Here is a 21,991-nt window from a genome sequence, read left to right as displayed (position 1 = left end):
GTTTTGGGGGATTTTTTGATTTTGGGGAATTTTAGGGCAAATTTGGGGAAATTTTGGGGCAATTTTGGGAGAATCTTTGTGGATTTGAGGAATTTTTGGGGATTTTGGGGTCATTTTTTGGGATATTTTGGGGGGTATTTTTGGTGGGGTTTGTGGTGGTTTTGGGGTGGCTTGGAGAGAATTTGGGGGATTTTGGGATATTTTTTGGCATTTTTGGGGTACTGTTTAGTTGGTCTGAAGGGATTTTGGGGATTCTGGGGGGATATTTTTCGGGAATTTGTTTTTTCGTTTTTTGGGGTATTTTTTGGCCATTTTGTGATAATTTCTTTGTATTTTGGGGCGGTTTGGGTGTTTTTGTTGTGGCTTTGGGGTATTTTTTGTGGGTTTTGGGATTTTTTTTCATTTTTTGGGGGGTATTTTTTGTGTATTTTTGGGGCATATGCTTTGGGTGGTTTTGGGGGGATTTTTGGGGGATTTTGGGGGAGGTTTTAAAAAGTTTTGTCCATTTCTTGGGGTATTTTGGCGCTCCTTTTCTGGTATTTTTGAGTCATTTTGGGGTTTTTGGGGGGAATTTTTTCAGTATTTCTCAGTGGTTTTGGGGTTAATTTTCGGGTAATTTTTGGGGTATTTTAAAAATATTTTTTTGATTTTGGGTGTGTTTTTGGGGGCTATTTTGGGGTATTTTTTTATTTTTTTCAGGGTGGTTTTGGGGGTGTTTTTGGGCAATATTTATGATCTTTTTGGGGATTTATTAAAATATTCGGGTTATTTTGGGGGGTATTTTTTTGTGGTTTTGGGGGTTATTTCTGGGTAATTTTTGGAGTATTTTTAGGATTTTTTTTTAATTTTGGGGCTATTTTTGGTTGGTTTTGAGGGGTATATTTGAGTAATTTTTTGGGGTATTTTTGGGGATTTTTTTTTTATTTTGGGGATATTTTGGGGTGGCTTGGGGGCAGTTTTTTTGGGTATATTTTGGGGTATTTTTGAGAGGCATTTTTTCGGATTTTTTTTCAATTTTTTTTGCATTTTGGGGCATTTTGCGGTTATTTGCGTGCAATATTTGGGGTTAAATTTTTTAATTTTTTTTTTTATTTTTGCGTTATTTTTGGGAGTATTTTTGGACGGTTTTGGGACTATTTTTGGGGGCATATTTTACGGTATAGTTTGGGGGTATTTTGGAGGTATTTTTTTTTCAGTTTTCGGGGCATTTTGGGGGCATTTTGGTGCTTTTTTGGGCCGTTTTTTGGGGTCTCTCTGCCGCTCCCCGCCCCGCTGGGCGTGGCCTCCCCGCGCTGGCCCCGCCCCTTCTGCCGCAGCGCGGCGGCCGGAGCCGAGCGGTTCCGAGCGGTTCCGAGCGGACCCGAAGGGCTCCGAACCCGAACCGGTGGGGGGGGGAGACCCCGAACCGGACCCGAAGCGGACCCGAAGCGGACCCGAGCGGGACCCGAAGCGGACCCGAACCGGACCCGGAGCGGACCCGAACGGGACCCGAACCGAAGCCGAGCGGAGCCGAAGGGAGGCGCCATGGCCACCCCCACAGAACCGGCCATGGGAGGTGGGGGGGGGTCCCGGGGGGGCTTTGGGGGGTCCTGGGGGGCACTGAGGGGGATTTGGGGGTGCCGGGGGGTGCCAATGCAGGGATTTGGGGTGCCAGGGGTGCCAGTGCAGGGATTTGGGGCACAGGTGGGTGCAGGGGCTTGGTGCCAGGGGGTCCTGGGGGGCACTGAGGGGGATTTGGGGGTGCCGGGGGTGCCAATGCAGGGATTTGGGGTGCCAGGGGTGCCAGTGCAGGGATTTGGGGTGCCAGGGGTGCCAGTGCAGGGATTTGGGGCACAGGTGGATGCAGGGGGTTGGTGCCAGGGGGTCCCGGGGGGGCTTTGGGGGGTCCTGGGGGGCACTGAGGGGCACGGAGGGGGCATTGAGGGGGATTTGAGGGTGCCAGGGGGTCCTGGGGGGTGCCAGTGCAGGGATTTGGGGGTGGCACTGCAGGGATCGGGGGCACAGGTGGGCACTGCAGGGGGTGCAGGATGGGTGCCAGGGGGTCCTGTGGGGCACTGAGGGGTCCTGGGGGGGCATTGAGGGGCATTTGGGGGTGCCAGGGGGTCCTGGGAGGTGCCAATGCCGGGATTTGGGGGTGCCGGGGGTGCCAGTGCAGGGATTTGGGGCACAGGTGGGCACTGCAGGGGGTGCAGGATGGGTGCCAGGGGGTCCCGGGGGGGCTTTGGGGGGTCCTGGGGGGCATTTGGCGGTGCCACTGCAGGGATCGGGGGCACAGGTGGGCGCTGCAGGGGGTGCCAGGGGGTGCTGGTGGGTGCCAGTGCAGGGATCGGGGGGGCTTTGGGGGGTCCCGGGTGGGTGCCAGGGGTGCCACTGCAGGGATCGGGGGCACAGGTGGGTGCCAGGGGGTCCTGGGGGGCATTGAGGGGGATTTGGGGGTGCTAGGGGTGCTGGGGGTGCCAGTGCAGGGATCTGGGGGTGCCAGGGGTGCCAGTGCAGGGATCGGGGGCACAGGTGGGTGCAGGGGGTGGGTGCCAGGGGGTCCTGGGGGGCATTGAGGGGGATTTGGGGGTGCCAGGGGTGCCAGTGCAGGGATCGGGGGCACAGGTGGGCGCTGCTGCAGGGGTTGGGTGCCAGGGGTGCCAGAGCAGCCATTTGGGGGGTGCCAGCGGGTCCTGGGTGGGTGCCGGTGCAGGATTTGGGGTGCCAGGGGGTGCGGGATGGGCGCTGCAGGGGCACCGCAGGGTGGGGCAGGGTGGGTGCCAGGTGGGTCCTGCGGGCTTTGGGGTGCCAGGTGGGGTCCTGGGTGGGTTCCGTGGGGCGCTGGGGGGTGCAGGGTGGGTGCCAGGGGCGCCGGTGCAGGGTCTGGGGCACAGGGGGGTGCTATAGGGGGGTGCCAGGGGTGCCAGGGCTGGATCTGGGGTGCCAGGGCTGGCACGGGTGGGCGCTGACGGGTGCAGGGTGGGTGCCAGGGGGTGCCAGGGGTGCCGGAGCAGGGTCTGGGGTGCCAGGGCTGGCACGGGTGGGCGCTGCAGGGGCACCGCAGGGTGGGGCAGGGTGGGTGCCAGCGGGCGGTGCCGCCGCAGGGATCTGGGGGTTCCCGAGGGTGCCAGGTGGGTGCTGGGTGGGTGCCAGGGCTTGCAGAGGGTGCGTGGTGGGGCAGGATGGGTGCGGGGGTGACACGGGTGGGTGCCAGGGGGTGCCGGTGCAGGGGTTTGGGGTGCAGGGTGGGTGCTGGGTGGGTGCCAAGGGAGTGCCCGGGGGGTGCCAGGGGGTGCCACCGCAGGGGTTTGGGGCACCGGTGGGTGCCAATGCAGGGTTTGGGTGCTGAGGGCTCCCGGGTGGGTGCCAGGTGGGTGCCACTGCAGGATTTGGGGTGCAGGATTTGGGGTGCAGGGTGGGTGCTGTGGGGTGCCAGGACAGCCATTTGGGGTCTTCTGGGGGTCCCATTGGGTTCTGGGGGGTTTTGGGGTTCCTGGGGGGTTCTGGGGGGTCCGGGTGGGTTTTGGGGTGTCCCGGGTGGGTTCTGTGGGGGTTTATGGGGTTCTGTGGGGTCTGTGGAAATTCTGGGGGGTTTTGTGGGGTCCCGGGTGGGTTCTGGGGGGTTTTAGGGGGTCCCGGGTGGGTTCTGGGGGGTCCCATTGGGTTCTGGGGGGTTCTTTGGGGTCCCCGGTGGGTTCTGGGGGGTTCTGTGGGGTTCCAGTGGGTTCTGGGGGGGTTCTATGGGGTTCGGGGGGTCCCAGTGGGTTCTGGGGGGGTCCCGGGTGGGTTCTTTGGGGTCCCGGGTGGGTTCGGGGGGATCTCGGTGGGTTTTGGGGGGGGGGTTTATGGGGTTCTATGGGGTTCTGGGGGGTCCCGGGTGGGTTTTGGGGGGTTTGGGGGGGGGTTCTGGGGGGTCTCTGGGTTTCCTGTGGGGTTTCTATGGGGTTCCAATTCCTGAAACCCCGAATTCTCCCCCCAAAACCCCGCAAATTCTCCCCCCAAAAAATCCCCGAATTTCCCCCCCCCCCCCCCCAAAATCCCAAATTCCTCTCCCCCTCCCCCCCCCCCAAAAAAAAACCCCAAAAAATCCCGAACTCCCCCAAAACCCCGGAGGGTGAATTCCCAGAACGCCAAATTCCCCAAAACCCCGAAATTCCTGAACTCCCCCAAAAATCCCAATTTCCCCCCAAAATCCTGAACTCCCCAAAACCCCAAATCCCCAAAAATCCCCCCCCAAATCCCAATTTTTGCCCCAAAAATCCCAAATTTTCCCAAATTTCCGAATTTTCCTTGCAGAGGCTGCGCGGGCCCGGGAGCCTTTTCACTACGGTGAGACGGAATCTGGGGGGAATTTGGGCAAATTTGGGCAAATTTGGGGGATTTTTGGGCATTTTGGAAATTTGGGGGAAATTTTTGGGATTTTTGGGGTGAGCATTGTGGATTTTGGGAGAATTTTTAGGGTATTTTAGGTGAAATTTGGGGATTTTGGGGGGAATTTTGGGGGATTTTCAGGGGATTTGGGGGAAAACTGAGAATGGGGAATTTTGGGAGATTTTTTTGGGGGGGAAGTTTGGGGGATTTGGGGAAATTTGGGCTTTGGGGGGATCCAGGGGAATTTGGAGTGGATTTTTGGGGGATTTTGGAGAATTTGGGGGGGATTTGGGGAACATTTCGGGGGTTCTGGGAGGGTTTGGAGGGTCCTGGGAGGAATTTTGGGGTGATTTGGGCAGAATCTGGGGGTTCTTCGCTGATTTTGGGGTGATTTGGGCTTGTTTAGGGTTCATTTTTGGAGGGTTTGGAGTTGGTTTTGGGGTCTGGGGGGGATTTTGGGTTCATTTTTGGGGTTTTGGATTCATTTTGGGCTGGGTTGGGTTCATTTTTTGGTGGTTTTGGGGTTCCCAGGGGTTTTGGGGGGCAGAAATTTCATTTTGGGGGTATTTGGGTCGATTTTGGGTTGATTTTGGGGCTTTTTTGTGATTTTATGTTGATTTTTGGATGATTTTGGTGCATTTTGAGGTTTTTTAGGTGATTTTTGGGGTGAATTTTTTGACTTTTGGGTTCCCCGGGGGTTTTGGGGGGTGGGAATTTCATTTTTGGGCTCCCTTGGGTGATTTTGGGGTGAATTTGGGGCTTTTGGGGTGATTTTATGTTGATTTTTTTGGAGGGTTTTGGTAAATTTGGGGTTTTTTGGGGTGAATTTTTGGGGTTTTGGGGTCCCCGGGGTTTTTTTGTGGCGGGGATTTCATTTCTGGGGGTGCTGAGGGCGGTTTTGGGTTGATTTCGGGGCTTTTTGGGGGTGCCCAGATTACGAATCGCTGCGGCTGGCGGGGCTGATCCTGAGCATCGTCATGTTCGTGCTGGGGGTGCTGATCGCCCTCAGTGAGTCACCCCAAAATCCCCAAAAATCCCCACCCCAAAACTCCCAAACCCCAAAAACCCCAAAATCCCCCAAAATCCCAAACCCCAAAAACCCCAAAATCCCCCAAAATCCCGAACCCCAAAACCCCCCCCAGCACCCCAAAATCCTCCCCTGGGACCCTAAGAAATCCCCCAAAACTGTCCCAAAACCCCCAAAAATCCTGACCCCAAAACCCCACCAAAATTGCCCCAAAGCCCCCAAAGTCCTGGACCCTAAAATCCCCTGAACCCTCCCAAAACTCCCCCCAAAACCCCAAAATTCCCCCCAAAACCCCTGCGGGACCCCAAAATCCTCCCTGGAGCCTTCCCAAGAACCCCAAAAAACCCCAAACCCAAAACTCACCCAAAAGCCCCAAAAATCCCCACCCCGAAAACTCCCCAGAGACCCTAAAAAATCCCCAGAAACGGCCCCAAAAACCCCCGGGACCCCAAAAACTCCTCTAAAGCCGCCCCAAAAATCCCCAAAATCCGAAAGCCCCGAAACCTCCCCAGAACCCCAAAAGCAGCCCCAGAACCCCCAGAATTTTCCCCAAACATCCCCCAAAAATCCCCATCCCAAAATCCCCACCCCAAAAACCCCCAAAATTCCCCCAAAAATCCGCAAAATTCCCCCAAAATCCCCACCCCAAAAACCCCAAAAATTCCCCCAAAATCCCTAAATCCCCCAAAATCCCCAAATTTCCCCCGAATCCCCAAATTGCCCCCAAATCCTCCCCAGTTTTGGGGTCCCCTCCCGACCCCGAATTCTCTCCCCAGGTAAGAAATTCAAGTGCAAAAAGGCCGAGCCCAGGTGAGACCCCAAAACCAAAAACCCCAAAAACCCCAAAACCTCAAAAAATCCCAAATTTGGGGACCCCAAAAATCCCAAAAAATCCCAAATTTGGGGAACCCAAAACCCCAAAAAATCCCAAATTTGGGGACCCCAAAAATCCCAAAAAATCCCAAATTTGGGGACCCCAAAAAATCCCAAATTTGGGGAACAAAAACCCCAAAAAATCCCAAATTTGGGGAACCCAAAACCCCAAAAAATCACAAATTTGGGGAACCCAAAAATCCCAAATTTGGGGAAACCAAAAATCCCAAAAAATCCCAAATTTGGGGAACAAAAACCCCAAACATCCCAAATTTGGGGAACCCAAAACCCCAAACATCCCAAATTTAAGAACCCTGAGATCCCAAAACTCCAAAATTTGGGGGCCCCGAAATCCAAAAAAAAACCCAAAATTTGGGGATCCCAAAATTGAATAAAAAAAAAAATCCCCAAAATTTGGGGAGCCCAAAGCTCCAAATTTGGGATTTTGGACCCAAAGTTTGGGGGGAATTTCCCAAATTTGGGGTTCGCTGACCCCTCCCCCCTTTCCAGCAGCGCCCCCGAGGCAGCGAAAAGCCCGGGTGAGAAACTGGGGGAATTGGGGAAAATTTGGGGAAAATTGGGGAAAATTTGGGGGATTTTGGGAAAAATTTGGGAATTTGGGGGAGTTTTTGGGGAAATTTGGGGAATTTTGGGAAAATCTGGGAAATTTTGTGAGGGAAAATTTGGGGATAAATTGGGAAAATTTGGGAATTTGGGGGAATTTTGGGGGAAATTTGGGGATTTTTGGGGGCAAAATTTGGGTATTTTTTGTATTTTGGGGGAAATTTTGGGGCGATTTCGGGGAAATTTTGACAAATCTTATTTTTTGGGGGGAGGGGAATTTGGGGAGAATTTTGCGGAGAATTTGTGACAACCCTGGGGAAAATTTGGGGGGATTTGGGGTTTAGGGCAAAATTGTTGGATTTTGGGGGGGAAAATTCGGGGTTTTTTGGGAAAACTCGTGAAAAATTCGGGATTTTCTCTGGAACGCCCCCAAAATCCCGAATTTTCGTGCAAAAACCCGGAATTTTCCCCAAATTTGGGGGAATTTCTGGGATTTTTGGGCTTTTTTTCCGCAGCTCCCACGGCCTCGGCGTAGCCCCGCCCCCCGGAATGAAGCCCTGCCCACACGGGTCAAGCCCCGCCCACCCGGGCTAAGCCCCGCCCCCAGTGCATGAAAACCCCCCCAAAAAAATTGGGGGGGAAATTTGGGGGACCCCCCCCTGCACGGAGCCAAGGAACCCCAAAAACCCCAAAAAAACCCAAAAAAAACCCAAAAAATCCCCAAAACCCCCCCAAAAACCCCGAATTTTGGGGCCCCTCCCCTTTGAAACCCCCCCAAGATTGGGGACCCCTCCCCCACCCACCTCAAGCACTCGGGACCCCCCAAAAAATTTGGGGGACCCCCCCTGAAAATGCACTTTGACACCTGGGAGAGCCCAAAACATTTGGGGACCCCCCCCCCCAAAAATGCACTTTGATATTGGGGACACCCCCAGAAAATTGGGGAACCCCCCCAAAATTAAGGGGAACCCCCCCCCAAAATTAAGGGGAACCCCCTTAAAAAATTGGGGACCCCCCCTAAATGCACTTTGAGACCCCAAAACTGGGGAGACCCCGAAAATTTGGGGACCCCAAAAAAGGGGGAGGAGCCCAAAAAGGGGGGGAGGGGAGGTTTGGAGACCCCCCCCGGAATTTTGGGGTCTCCCCGAATTTTGGGCACCCCCGCGGTGAAATAAAGGAGAGGTTTGGATACGGCCAATGGGGGGCGCTGTTCGTGTTTGTGGGGGCCCAAAAATCCCAAAAAAATCCCACCAAAATTCCTCCCCAAAATCCCAAAAATATCCCCAAAAAATCCCAAAATTCCCCCAAAATTTCCCCCCAAAAATCCCAAAATTTCCCCCCAAAATCCGCCCCAAAATTCCTCCCCAAAATCCCCCAAAAATTCCAAAATTTCCCCCAAAAATTCCCCCCAAACCCCCAAAATTCCCCCAAACTTCTCCCAAATTCCCAAAATTCCGACCCGGGACTCCCAAATTCCCCCAAAATTCTCAAAATTCAGCCAAAATCCCCCCCAAAAATTCCCAAACTTCAGCCAAAATCCCCCAAAAAAATCCTAAAAATTTCCTCAAATCCCAACCTAGAACCCCTAAAATTCCCCCAAATCCCAACCCAGGACCCCCAAAATTCCCAAATCCAACCCAGAACCCCCGAAATTCCCCCAAATCCCAACCCAGGACCCCCAAAATTCCCAAAATCCCACCTGGGACCCCCAAAATTCCCCCAAATCCCAACCCAGGACCCCCAAAATTCCCAAATTCCCACCTGGGACCCCCAAAATTCCCCCAAATCCCAACCCAGGACCCCCAAAATTCCCAAATTCCCACCTGGGACCCCCCAAATGCCCCAAAATCCCCCGCCGGCCCCCCCTCATATCCGCGTTGGTCTTGCCCGCTCTGCCATGACGTCTTGGAGGCGGGTTCCAGGCGCACCCCTCCTCTGATTGGTTGGGAAGGACGGGCCGGCGGCGCTGATTGGTTGTCTGGGTAGAGGATGTGCGGATCGCTCGGGAGGGAATGGGCGGTGCTGATTGGTCGGTGGGGGATGCGCTGGCGGCGCTGATTGGTTACGGCGGAGTGGGCGGGGCTTTGGACGCGGAAGTGGCGAGCGGAAACCTCCCGGTTCTCCCATTAAGGCCCAGCTCGGTCCCGGTTTGTCCCAGTAAGGCCCAGCTCGGTCCCAGTTTGTCCCAGTAAGGCCCAGCTCGGTCCCAGTGCTCCCAGTAGCGCTCCCAGTCCCTCCCAGTTCGTCCCAGTCCCTCCCAGTCCCGCCCAGTTCAATCCCTGCGCCGAAGTCTCGCGAGATTTCCGCTTCCAGTGGAAGCGGCAGCGCCGGAGCCGCGGTGAGAACCGGGGGGAAACTGGGAGGGACTGGGAGCGATACTGGGATAAACTGGGATAAACTGGGAGGGACTGGGATGGACTGGGATAAACTGGGAGCGATACTGGGATAAACTGGGAGGGACTGGGAGGGGCTGGGATAAACTGGGAGGGACTGGGAGGGACTGGGATGGACTGGGATAAACTGGGAGCGATACTGGGATAAACTGGGAGGGACTGGGATGGACTGGGATAAACTGGGAGCGATACTGGGATAAACTGGGAGGGACTGGGAGGGGCTGGGATAAACTGGGAGGGACTGGGAGGGACTGGGATAAACTGGGAGCGATACTGGGGTAAACTGGGATGGACTGGAATGCACTGGGAGAGACCTGAGGTGTTACTGGGAGCACTGGGATGGACTGGGAATGAGATTGTGGGATACTGGTTTATACTGGGAGGGACTGGGATGAACTGGGAGCACTGCGATAGACTGGTTTATACTGGTCCGTGCTGTTTTATACTGGTTTCTATGAGTTTTACTGGTCCATATTGGTCCGTACTGGTCCATACTGGTTCATACTGGTCCGTACCGGTGCAGATGAACCTGGAGCGCGTTTCCAACGAGGAGAAGCTGCAGCTGTGCCGGAAATACTACCTGGGTGAGTGACCCTGAGTGACCCAGGGGTGACCAATGAGTGACCCCTGAGTGACCCCTGAGTGACCCTGAGTGACCACCGACCACTGACCAATGAACCAAATACTACCTGGGTGACCATGAGCGACCATGAGTGACCACTGAGTGACCACTGACCAACTGACCACTGAGTGACCAATGAGTGATCACTGAGTGACCAACTGAGCACTGAGTGACCCTGAGTGACCCTGAGTGACCACTGAGTGACCACTGACCAACTGATCACTGACCAATGAACCAAATACTACCTGGGTGAGTGACCCTGAGTGACCCAGGGGTGACCAATGAGTGACCCCTGAGTGATCCTGAGTGACCCCTGAGTGACCAATGAGTGACCCTGAGTGACCCTGAGTGACCTGTTCGGGTGTGGGGTGCTTGCGCCTGTGTGTGTGTTACCTGTGCCAGGTGTAACCCAGGTGTATCCCAGGTGTAACCCAGGTGTATTTACCTGTCCCAGGTGTATCCCAGGTGTATCCCAGGTGTATTTACCTGTCCCAGGTGTATTTACCTGTCCCAGGTGTAACCCAGGAGTATCCCAGGTGTAACCCAGGTGTAACCCAGGTGTATGTACCTGTGTCCCAGGTGGGTTCGTGCTGCTGCCGTTCCTCTGGCTGGTGAACGTGGTTTGGTTTGTGTGACTGTGCCAGGTGTGACCCAGGTGTGACCCAGGTGTATTTACCTGTCTCAGGTGTAACCCATGTGTGACCCAGGTGTAACCCAGGTGTGACCCAGGTGTATCCCAGGTGTAACCCAGGTGTATTTACCTGTGTCCCAGGTGTATTTACCTGTCTGTACCTGTGTCCCAGGTGGGTTCCTGCTGCTGCCGTTCCTGTGGCTGGTGAACGTGGTTTGGTTTGTGTGACTGTGCCAGGTGTGACCCAGGTGTATCCCAGGTGTATCTCAGGTGTGACCCAGGAGTATCCCAGGTGTATTTACCTGTCTGTACCTGTCCCAGGTGGGTTCCTGCTGCTGCCCTTCCTCTGGCTGGTGAACGTGGTTTGGTTTTTCCGCGAGGCGTTCCTGGCCCCGCCCTTCGGGGAGCAGCCGCGCATCAAAGCATGTGAGGGGAGAAACGGGGGAAAAACGGGGAAATTGGGAAAAACGGGGGGAAAAATGGGGAAATTGGGAAAAACGGGGAAATTGGGAAAAACGGGGGGAAAAACGGGGGGAAAAATGGGGGGAAATGGGGTAAAATGGGAAAATAATGTGGGAAATGGGGAATGGGAAATAATGGGGGAAATGGGGGAAAACAGAGGGGAAATGGGAAAAATGGGGGAAAATGGGGAATAATGGGGGAAGATTGGAATAATGGGGAAAGAAATGGGGAAGCGGGAAAGGGGGAAAATGGGGAAAAAAGGGGAAAAAGAGCAAAACTGAATTCTGGGGAAAATGGGCAAAATGGGCAAAATGGGAAATGTGGAAATTGGGAGGGGGAAATGGGGGAAATTTGGGGGGAAATGGGAGAAATTTGGGGGGGAAATGGGAGAAATTTGGGGGGATGATGGGGAAAACAAGGAGAAAAGGAAAAATGGGGGAAATATGAAAAACAGGGAAATGGGGAAATTGGGGGAAAATGGGAGGAAATGGGGAATAATGGGGAGAAAATGGAGGTTTGGGGAAAATGGGGAAATCGTCTCTGATGTTGGGCTGATTTTGGCCAGTTTTGGGTCAGTTTTGGGTGAATTTTGGCTGATTTTCAATCAGTTTTGGGTCTGGTTTTGGGGGATTTCAGGTCAGTTTTTGGCTCTGATTTTGGGCTTCGTTTTGGGCTGATTTGGGGCCAGTTTTGGCTGTGATTTTGGAGAGGTTTTTGGGTGATTTTTGGGCTGATTAGGGGGCAGTTTTGGGTGATTTTTGGGCTGATTTTGAGCCAGTTTTGGCTCTGATTTTGGGCTGCTTTTAGGGCTAACTTGGACTGATTTTGGAGGCGGCATTTGGGTGATTTTTGGGCTCATTTTGGGCTGACTTTTGGGCTAATTTTGGTTGATTTTGGGATGATTGTTGGGGTGATTTTTGGACTGATTTTGGCTAACTTTTGAGTAGGTTTTGCCTCTGATTTGGGGTGAATTTTGGCTCATTTTGGGTCATTTTTCCCCCTGTGCAGATGTTCTGCGCTCGGCGCTGGGGGCGGGGCTCTGGGGCAGGGCCTGGGCTGAGTTTGGGTGAATTTTGGGTGACTTTGGGGTGAATTTTGGGTTCATTTTGGCTGATTTTGGTCCGTTTTCCCCCATTTCAGACGTGCTGCGCTCGGCGCTGGGGGCGGGGCTCTGGGGGCTGGGCCTGGGCGTGTGGGTGGGGCTGTTCCAGACGCGCCGCGGCCAATGGGGAGCCCTGGGCGACGCCCTCAGCTTCACCCAGCCAATGGGAGAGCCCTGAGCTCCGGCAGCGGCCAATGGCGGCGCAGCCAGGTGAGGGCGGGGCCGGAATGGGCCAATGGGGGAGGGAGGGGGCGGGGCTCGGTCCTGATTTGGGCAGGGCTTCATTCGGCCAATGGGAGAGCTGGGAATTGGGGCAGGGATTGGAGCGGCCAATGGGGAAGGAAAAGGGGCGGGACTTCAATGGGAGAGGGGCGGGGCTTAAAGCAGCCAATGGGAAAGGGCTAAATTGGGGGTGGGGCTGTGAGCAGCCAATGGGAGAGCCTGGATTGGGGGGCGGGGCCATGAGTGGATTTGGGGGAGGGGCTTAACAGAACCAATAGAAAACTGAGAGGAGGTGGAGCTTAAAACAGCCAATGAGAAAGCTCAAATTGGGGGCGTGGCATAAAGCAGCCAATGGCAGGGGAGGAGGTTTAAAACAGCCAATAGGAGAGCTCTGGAGCGGCGGGGCTTGAGGTGACCAATGGGATTGGGCACCACTAAATTTGACCAATGGGAAGTCAGAAGGGGGGCGGAACTTAGATCAGCCAATAGGAGACACGAGAAAGGAAGCGGATCCTGAAGGAACCAATGGGAGACCACTGAGGGGTGGAGCTTCAATCTGAAAGGGGCGGGGCTTAAAACAACCAATGGGAGAAGCTTGAAAGGGGGCGGGGCTTCACTCCGCCAATAAGGGAGCGCTAAAAGGGGGTGGGGCCTCAACCGACCAATGGGAAAGTCCCCGGGGGGAGGGCGGGGCTTACAGCAGCCAATGGGGGAGGTTGTGGGTGTGGCTTTTCTGATTGAGGGGTGGGGCATAAAGCAACCAATGGCAAGACAGGGGCATGGCCAAACGCAGCCAATGGCAAAGCAGGCAGAGTGAGCTCAACCCCCTGAAGTGGGCGTGGCCATTCCAAAAGGGGGCGTGGCCTCCCAGCTTTTACCCCCTCCCCTTCTTTCCTCCCACAGCAGCAATGACGTCACCCTGAACCCAGCGGAGCCCCGCCCCTTTTCCCAAATAAAGGCATTGACCACGCCCACACCCAAATACGGCATCAAAGGCGTTTTTATTGTGGAGGGGGCGGGGCCCGGGTGGGCGTGGCCAGCGCGGGTGGGGTCTCAGGTGCGGCTGAAGTGGGGGTGGCCAACGTGGGTGGGGTCTAAGTGGGCGTGTCCCGGGTGGGCGTGGCCTCACTGTCTCTCGTAGATGATTCGCAGCAGCCGCAGGCTGGGCCCGTAGCGCTGCTGCTGCCGCTGCGCCGCCTCCCGCCAGCTGGGAACCAGTTAGAGACCAGTACAAACCAGTCAGGGACCGGCACAAACCAGTATGGACCAGTATAAACCAGTACGGACCAGTACGGACCAGTCAGGGACCGGTACGGACCAGTACGGACCAGTTAGAGACCAGTATGGACGGGTACAGACTGGTATGGATTGCTGTTAACCCATCCAGACCAGTACAAACCAGTACAAACCAGTATGGGCTGGTATAAACCGGTACAGACTGGTACAGACCAGTATAAACCAGAATAGACCAGTACAGATCACTACGAACCAGTGACAACCTCCCAGTTTGTCCTGGTATGGCCCAGTCCCCCCCAGTCCCTCCCAGTCCCCCCCAGTCCATCCCAGTTTGTCCCAGTGCCCCCAGTCCCTCCCAGTCCCCCCCAGTCCATCCCAGTTTGTCCCAGTCCATCCCAGTTCCTCCCAGTTCCCCCCAGTCCATCCCAGTCCATCCCAGTTTATCCCAGTCCCCTCCCATTCTCTCCCAGTGCCTCCCAGTCCATCCCAGTTTGTCCCAGTCCATCCCAGTCCCCCCCAGTCCATCCCAGTTTGTCCCAGTGCCCCCAGTCCCTCCCAGTTCCCCCCAGTCCATCCCAGTCCGTCCCAGTCCATCCCAGTTCCTCCCAGTTCCCCCCAGTCCATCCCAGTCCATCCCAGTTTATCCCAGTCCCCTCCCATTCTCTCCCAGTGCCTCCCAGTCCATCCCAGTTTGTCCCAGTCCATCCCAGTCCATCCCAGTTTGTCCCAGTCCCCCCCTCACCGCTGCCGGACGCGTTTCCACCTGTCCATGTTCTTGTAGATCAGTGACGTAATCGAGGGGGCGGGGTCTAACACCTGGGGGCGGGGCCAAGAACCATTACATCATCGGGGGGCGGGGCCGGGGGGAATTTGGGGGATTTTAAGGAGAATTTTTGGGGGTTTTTAGGGAATTTTTAGGGACGTTTTGGGGAGGATTTTCAGGATCTTTTGGGAATTTTCTTTAGGAGGTTTTTGGGATATATTAAAGAAATTTTTTGGGGATTTTTAGAAATTTTTTTGGGTTTTTTTAGGGGAGTTTTGGGATACTTTTAGGGGAGTTTTGGGGTATTTTAAGGGGGTTTTTTGGGGTATTTTTAGGCAGATTTTTGGGACATTTGGGGGGAAATTTTGGTGATTTTGGGGTGAACTCGAAGCTAATTTTGGGGTGAATTTGGGCTGAATTTTGGGGTGAATTGGGGCAGATTTTGGGGTGATTTTGGATCAGATTTTGGGGTGATTTTGGGGTGACTTTGGTGAGTTTTGGGGTGAATTCAGGGTGATTTTGGGGTGATTTGGGGCTGGTTTTGGGGCTGAATTTGGGGCTGTTTTGGGGCTGATTTTGGGGTGAATTCAGGGTAAATTCTGAGCGGATTTTGGGGCTATTTTGAGCAGTTCTGGGGCTGATTTTGGGCTGAATGTTGGGGTGACTCTGGGGAATTTTGAGGGGATTTTGGAGTGAATTTTTGGGGCCGCTTTTGAGGTGAATTCGGGCTGAATTTTGGGGTGAATTTTGGGGGAATTTTGAGGCGAATTCGGGGCTGATTTTGGGGGAATTTTGAGGGAAATTTGATGTGAATTCGGGGCTGATTTTGGGGGGAATTTTGGGGGAATTTTGATGTGAATTCTGGGCTGAATTTGAGGTGAATTTTGGGGGAGTTTTCAGGTGAACTCGGGGCTGATTTGGGTTGAATTTTGGGGGAATTTTGATGTGAATTCTGGGCTGAATTTGAGGTGAATTTTGGGCGAATTTTGAGGTGAACTCGGGGCTGATTTTGGGGTGAATTTTGGGCGAATTTAGAGGCGAACTTCGGGCTTAATTTTGAGGTGAATTTTGGAATTTTGAGGTGAACTCGGGGCTGATTTTGGGGTGAATTTTGGGGTGAATGCAGGATGAATTTTTGGGTGAATTCTGGGGATTTTGGGGATATTTTGGGGTGATTTGGGGGTGAATTCAGGGTAAACTCTGAGGTGATTTGGGGCTGATTTTGGAGCTATTTTGGGGATATTTTGGGGTGAATTGGGTGTAAATTTTGGCTGAATTTTGGGGTGAATTCAAGGTAAATTCTGAGGTGATTCTGGGGCTCATTTTGGCGCAGATTTTGGGGTGATTTAGGCTGAATCTTGGGGTGATTTTGGGTTGAATTTTGGGGTTAATCCAGGGGATTTTGGGGCTGATTTGGGGGTGAATTTTGGGGTGGATTTTGGAGCAGGTTGAGGCTGATTTTGGGGTACCTGTGGCTGATTTTGGGGTGGATTTGGGATTAATTTTGGGCTGATTTGGGGGCTGATTTAGGGGTGATTTGAGGCTGATTTTGGGGTAACATTGGGGCAATTTGGGGGTGAAATCAGGGTAAGTTCTGAGCTGATTTTGGAGTGATTTTGTGCAGATTTGGGGCTGATTTTGGGATGAATTTTGGGCAGATTTTGGTGGGATTTTGGGGCAGATTTTGGGCTGAATTTTGGGCTGATTCTGGTCAGTTTTGGGGTGAATTTTGGGCAGTTTTGGGGCAGATTTTGGGCTGAATTTTGGGGTGAATCCAGGGGGTTTTGGGCTGGATTCAGGGTGAATTCAGGATGAATTTTGGGGTGAATTTGGGCTGAATTTTGAGGTGAATTCTGTGGCGATTTTGGGGCAGTTTTGGGTCAGATTTTGGGGTGAATTTTGGGGTGCATTTAGGCTGATTTTGGGGTGAATCCAGGGTGAATTCTGTGGTGATTTTGGGTCAGATTTTGGGGTGATTTTTGGCAGATTTTGGGGCAATTTTGGGTCAGATTTTGGGGTTACTTTAGTCAGATTTTGGGGCAGATTTTGGGCAGTTTTGGGTCAGATTTTGGGCAGTTTTGGGTCAGATTTTGGGGCAGTTTTGGGGCAGATTTGGGGCGACTTTGGCCGATTTTGGGGTTCAGTCCCACCTGGTCGGGCGGCGCCGCTCCCTCGTCGGGGCCCAGGGGGGAGGGGACGCGCGGGGCCAGGGCGGGGCCGGGGGGGGGCAGGGACAGAACGTCCTCGGCACCGGGGGGGGCCTGGAACCGGTACGGACCAGTTAGAGAGCGGTATGGACCAGTACGGACCAGTTAGAGACCAGTATGGACCAGTATAAACCAGTATGGACCAGTACGGACCAGTATAAACCAGTACGGACCAGTTAGAGACCAGTATGGACCAGTACGGACCAGTACAAACCCATCCCTCCAGTCCCACGTTCTCCTCGAAAATCCCCATTTTAGCCCCCAAAAGCCCCGGATTTTTTGCTCCCAGTCCCTCCCAGTCCATCCCAGTATAACTCAGTTCCCTCCCAGTACAAACCAGTATAACCCAGTACAAACCAGTATAACCCAGTCCCTCCCAGTTCCCTCCCAGTATACCCCAGTACAGACCAGTCCCATATCCCCATCTAAAATTCCCATTTTTGCCCCCAAGATTCCCATTTTTGCCCAAAAATCCCCATTTTTCACCCCAAACCCGCAGGGTTACCTGCTCGGGGGGCGGGGCGGGGGCGGGGCAGTGCCCGATCCAGGCGCGGCACACGGGGTACAGGGGGGTCCCTGCCGGGAACTGCCCCAGCTCCACGCTGCGGTCAAAGAGCCGGATCACAAACGAGTCTGGAGCGGGGAAAATCCGCCCAAAATCAGCAAAAAAATCCGCCCAAAAACGGGGAAAATCCGCCCAAAAATCAGCCCAAAAATCGGCCCAAAAATCAGCCCAAAATCACCCCAAAATCGGCCCAAAAATGGGATAAATCGGCCCAAAAATCGGCCCAAAATCGGCCCAAAATCAGCCCAAAGATTGGCCCAAAAGTCAGACCAAAAATGGGAAAAATTGGCCCCAAAATCAGCCCAAAACTCGGCCTAAAATCAGCCAGAATCAACCCAAAAATGGGAAAAATCCGCCCAAAAATCGGCCCCAAAATCAGCCCCAAAATCAGCCCAAAACTCAGCAAAAAAAAATTCCCGATTTTGTGTGAAATTTCCCAAATTTTGTCTGAAATTCCCGAATTGTGGTTTTTGCTCACTGTGTTTCTGGGGGGGCGCCTCGGGCCCCTCCCCCCCCTCCCTCCTCTTCTTCCTCCTCTGCTGCGGGAAACGCCCGGGGGGCCTGCGAGGAACGTTCCGGAACGCGGGAATCACGGGGAATCACGGGAAATACCGGGAAATCACAGAAATCACGGGAAATCCCGGGAAATCCCAGAAATCACGGGAAATCACAGAAATCACAGGAAATCACAGGAAATCACAGAAATCCCGGGAAATCCCGGGAAATCACAGAAATCTCAGGAAATCACGGGAAATCACAGGAAATCAAGGGAAATCACGGGAAATCCCAAGGGGGAGGGGTGTGCGGGATTGTGGGGGATTTTTGGGGGATTTTTTTGGATTTTAATGGGAATTTTAATGGGAATTTTTAGGCATTTATTTGAGATTTTAATGGGAATTTTAGAGAATTTTTATGGGATTTTTTGGGGATTTTTATGGGAAATTTTGGGGATTTTTTTTTTTTATTTTTTGAGGAATTTTAGGAGATTTTAATGGGGATTTTTTTGGGATTTTTGGAGAGTTTTTGGGGTTTTTAATGGGGACTTTTTGGGGATTTTTTTGGGAATTTTTATGGGGATTTTTTAGGATTTAAATGGGAATTTTTATGCAAATTTTTGGGATTTTTTTTGGGAATTTTTGAGGGATTCTTTTTTTAATGTTTTGGAATTTTTTCCTAAGGAATTCTGGGGGATTTTTGGGCTTCTTTTTAATTTTGGGGGGAAATTTGGAGCCATTTGGGGAATTTTTTACAGAACTTTTGAGGGCCTGCGGGGAACGTTCCGGAAAAACAGGGGGAAAAAATCCCAGAAAATTCCGGAAAATCCCAGAAAATCCTGGAAATTCTGGGAATTCCCAATGGGGAGGGGGTGGGCAATTTGGGGGGGAGTTTGGGGGGTTTTGAGGGGATTTTGAGGGAGTTTTGAGGGAATTTTGGGGAATTGTGTGGGGATTTTATGGGAATTTGGAGGCTTTGGGGACATTTTGGAATTTTTTTTGAATTTTGGGCAATTTATTTGAATTTTGGGGGAAATTTTGGGGAAATTTGTGGGGTTTTGAGAAAATTTTGAGGGAACTTTGGGGATTTTTGTCTCTCACCTCTTGCCAGGGGCGCTGGGCGAGGCCTCCCTGCAGAAAATTTGGGACTTTTGGGCTCCAGGAAGGAAAATTTGAGATCCCAAATCCCAAAATCCCAAAAGTTTTGTGATTCTCCTTCCCCAAATCCCAAAATTTGGGGGTTCCCCCTCACAAAATCCCAATTTTTGGGCCCTAATTCCCCATTTTTGGGATTTCCCTTCCCCATAAAATCCCAAATTTTGGGGTCCCAGAACCAGAAAACCCCAAATTTTTTGTAACCTTCCCTCCCAAAACCTCAAATTTTTGGGAATTGCCTCCAAAATCAGAATTTTTTTGAAGATTTTCCCTCCCCAAAACCCAACTTTTGGGTATCTTCCTCCCAAACCCCCATTTTTCCCAATATCCCCAATTTTTAGGAATTTTCCCTCCCCAAATCTCCAATTTTGGGGATTTTCCCCCCTAAATTCCCAAATTTGGGTATTTTCTCCCCCCAAACCCCAATTTCTTCCCCCAAACCCCAATTTTGGGGGATTTTCTCTCCCAAAACCCCAATTTTTCCCCAAAATTTCCAATCTCGGGGCATTTTCTCCACCCATAATCCCAAATTTTTCCCTATTTTGCCCCGTAAAATCCCCAATTTTTTTTTTTCCTCAAAATCCAATTTTTTTTGGCACTTTCCCTCCCAAAATCCCGATTTCCAGGGGATTTTCTGCCCCTAAAATCCCATTTTGTTCTTTAAAATTCCCAATTTTTGGGGATTTCCCCATAAAACCCCAAATATTTCCTTATTTTCCCTCCCAAAAATCCCAATTTTTCAATATTTTCCCTCCCCAAATTCTCCATTTTTTTGTCTATTTTCCTTCCCCAAACCCCAATTTTTTCCCAAATTCTCAATTTTTCCCATTTTTTCCCCCAAATTCTCAATTTTTTCCCCATTTTTTGCCCAAATTCTCCATTTTTTCCCCATTTTTTTCCCAATTTTCTTTTTGGGGTTCCTCACTTGGCCGGGGGCTCCCCAGGGCCCTTCCCAGGCTCCTCCTCCAGCGGCTCCCTGGGGAAAAAACCCAAAATTATTCCAAAAAACTCCCAAAATTCCCATTGAAACCCCCCAAAATCCTCTTCACATCCTCCACCCAAAATCCCAAATTTTTGGGGCATTTCCCCTCCCAAAATCCCAAATTTTTGGGGTATTTTTCCCTCCCAAAATCCCAAATTTTTGGGGTATTTTTCCCTCCCAAAATCTCCAATTTTTGGGCCATTTTCCCTCCCCAAACCCCAACTTTTTCCCCAAATTCCCAATTTTTGGGTATTTTCCCCCCAAAAATCCCCAATTTTTGCTGTCCCTCCCTCCCAAATCCCATTTTTTTCCCCCCCCCAAATCCCAATTTTTGGCCATTTTCCACCCTAAAATCCTATTTTTTTCCCCAAAATCCTCAATTTTCCGACATTTCCCCCCCCAAAATCGCCAACTTTTGGGCTCCCAAAATCCCAAATCTTTTGGAATTTCCCTCCTCAAAGCCCAAATTTCCAAATACTTCACAAATTTCCTCCAAAAATCCCCTTGAAACCCCCCAAAAATCCCCAAAAAATTCCCCCAAAAATTCTCCCAAACCCCTCAAAACTCCCAAAAAAATTCCCAAAAAATCCCCCAAATCTTCCCCAAAATTCCCCCAAATGGCCCAAAGTTTCTGGGAATTTCTGGGAATTTCCGGAACGTTCCGGAACGTTCGGGTTCCCTCACCGGCCGCCCCTCAGCAGCAGCTGCTCCAGGACGGCGTCCAGGCGGCGCCGGGCGGCCCCCGGGGACAGCTCTGGGAATGGGGAAAAAATGGGAAATTCTGGGGAAATTTGGGGAATTCTGAGAAAATTTGGGAATTTTGGGGTTTTTGGGAAAATTTGGGAGAAATTTGAGGGGATTTGGGGGAGTTTTAGGGGGGTTTTGGGGGTTCCAAGGGGATTTTTTGCGGTTGAAATGGGAATTTTCGGGGAATTTTGGGGATTTTTTTGGGGTTGAAATGGGAATTTTGGGGTCCTGGAGGGGACTTAGGGGTTTAAAAAGGATTTTTTTGGGGGTTAAAAGAGGAATTTTGAGGGATTGAAATGGGAATTTGGGAGTTTTAATTGGGAATTTGGGGGATTTGGAGGGGATTTTTGGAGTTTGAAGGGGATTTTTTGGGGTTTCATTGGGAGTTTGGGGGATTCAAATGGGAATTTTAGGGGAATTTTGGCTTTTAATTGGGATTTTGGGGGAATTTTTTGGAATTTCTGGGCTCTGAGGAAAATCTCGGGAATTCCAAGGGGATTTTGGGGGGAATTTTGGGAATTTGGGGCTCCAGCTCTGGAAAAAATTCGGAATTTTGGGGAATTTTTTGTAAAGGTTTGGGTCCAGCTCCAGGAATTGGAGAAACTGGGGAAACTCTGAGGGTCCTGGGAGGGGTTTTAAAAAAAATCTGAGGGAAAAATTGGGAATTTGGGGGAAAATTTGGGAACTGGGGGAAATTTGGGGGTTCTGAAGGAGTTTGGGGGGGGATTTGGGGGAATTTTTAGTGGAATTTTGGGAATAGTTTGGGAATTTTGAGGGGGATTTGTGGCGTCCTGGGACGATTTCGGGAATCCTTTTGGGATTTTAGGGGGTCCCGAGTGGGATTTTGGGGTTTGGGGGCGATTTTAGGGGTTTTTTGGGGCGATTTTTGGGGTTTTGGGGCTCCCGGCCGAGCTCACCTGGTTTCTCCACCTTCACCTTGGCGGCCATCACGGCTCCGGACGCGTCTCTGGGGCCTGGCAGGGTTGTGGGGTCATGAGGGAAACCAAAATGCCCCAAAATTCCCCCAAAAGCCCCAAAATCGCCTCAAACCCCCCCAAAATCCGCGCCCCCCCCCCACCGCCGCCCTCAGGAGCCGCCGCTTCCCGCCTTCCGCCAGCGCAGCCGCCCATTGGTCAAAGCGCCTGTCAATCAAGGCGCGCAGCCAATCAGCGGCCTTGAAGGCGGTACCTCAGAGCCGCGCCATTTTGTCTTGTTTCGACTACAACTCCCGTCATGCCCCGCGCCCCACAGAGGCCCAGTAGCGCCACGACCCAGCTCTCCAAGTGACCCCCGAGCGCCCTCAGACCCCAAAGTTCCTCTCGGGTGCCTTTTGAATCTCCCTTAAATGTCTCCTCTGACCCATAAATGGCCATTAGGACCCCCAAGTTTCCCATTCGAGCAAGTTCCCGGCCTACAGCTCCCATCATGCTCCGCGACGCCCATAAAGCCCCATTACAAAGGCGCATACAACTCCCGTCACCCCCCGCGTCCTATAAAGAATCATTATAACACATAGAGCCCCATTACAAACGCGCATACAATTCCCATCAGCCCCCGCGCCCCATTGAGACTCATTACAGCCGAGCCTACAACTCC

At 52.3% G+C, this 21,991-nt stretch overlaps 3 protein-coding genes across 6 annotated transcripts; 2 read left to right on the top strand and 1 right to left on the bottom strand.

The window, feature by feature from the left end:
- The first annotated feature begins 121 nt into the window (after positions 1–121).
- On the top strand, positions 122–8,012 carry FXYD7 (FXYD domain containing ion transport regulator 7). 3 transcript variants are annotated; one of them, XR_009420326.1, is made up of 6 exons: positions 122–1,555; positions 4,276–4,308; positions 5,284–5,358; positions 6,154–6,187; positions 6,761–6,789; positions 7,330–8,012. XR_009420326.1 is itself a non-coding variant. In XM_059491448.1 (5 exons), exons 1-5 carry the CDS (start codon positions 1,525–1,527, stop codon positions 7,406–7,408), a joined length of 252 nt encoding a protein of 83 aa, XP_059347431.1. In that variant the 5' UTR covers positions 174–1,524; the 3' UTR covers positions 7,409–8,012. The 3 variants fall into 3 exon arrangements, 1 of the variants encoding a protein (XP_059347431.1); XR_009420325.1 differs by having other exon boundaries at positions 174–1,555; positions 6,764–6,789; XM_059491448.1 differs by lacking the exon at positions 6,761–6,789 and having other exon boundaries at positions 174–1,555.
- An 864-nt stretch (positions 8,013–8,876) lies between these two features.
- On the top strand, positions 8,877–13,228 carry PSENEN (presenilin enhancer, gamma-secretase subunit). Of its 2 annotated transcripts, none has more exons than XM_059491445.1 (6): positions 8,877–9,031; positions 9,070–9,152; positions 9,731–9,791; positions 10,782–10,886; positions 12,063–12,234; positions 13,153–13,228. In XM_059491445.1, exons 3-5 carry the CDS (start codon positions 9,731–9,733, stop codon positions 12,200–12,202), a joined length of 306 nt encoding a protein of 101 aa, XP_059347428.1. In that variant the 5' UTR covers positions 8,877–9,031; positions 9,070–9,152; the 3' UTR covers positions 12,203–12,234; positions 13,153–13,228. The 2 variants fall into 2 exon arrangements, with proteins under 2 accessions (XP_059347428.1, XP_059347427.1); XM_059491444.1 differs by having other exon boundaries at positions 13,150–13,228.
- Positions 13,229–21,509, bottom strand: LIN37 (lin-37 DREAM MuvB core complex component). Its single transcript, XM_059491431.1, has 9 exons — positions 21,313–21,509; positions 20,333–20,402; positions 19,592–19,642; positions 18,613–18,642; positions 17,496–17,578; positions 16,958–17,085; positions 16,396–16,506; positions 14,225–14,298; positions 13,229–13,453 (listed from the first exon to the last, which is right to left on the bottom strand). The coding sequence occupies exons 1-9, from the start codon at positions 21,341–21,343 to the stop codon at positions 13,372–13,374; spliced, it is 660 nt and encodes a 219-aa protein (XP_059347414.1). The 5' UTR covers positions 21,344–21,509; the 3' UTR covers positions 13,229–13,371.
- Between the last annotated feature and the right edge of the window lie 482 nt (positions 21,510–21,991).

The sequence above is a fragment of the Ammospiza nelsoni genome, chromosome 34 (genome assembly GCF_027579445.1).
Source record: "Ammospiza nelsoni isolate bAmmNel1 chromosome 34, bAmmNel1.pri, whole genome shotgun sequence".
Taxonomy (NCBI): Eukaryota; Metazoa; Chordata; class Aves; order Passeriformes; family Passerellidae; genus Ammospiza; species Ammospiza nelsoni.
Note: the sequence above shows the minus strand (reverse complement) of the source record. Positions and strands in the feature narration are given on the sequence as shown.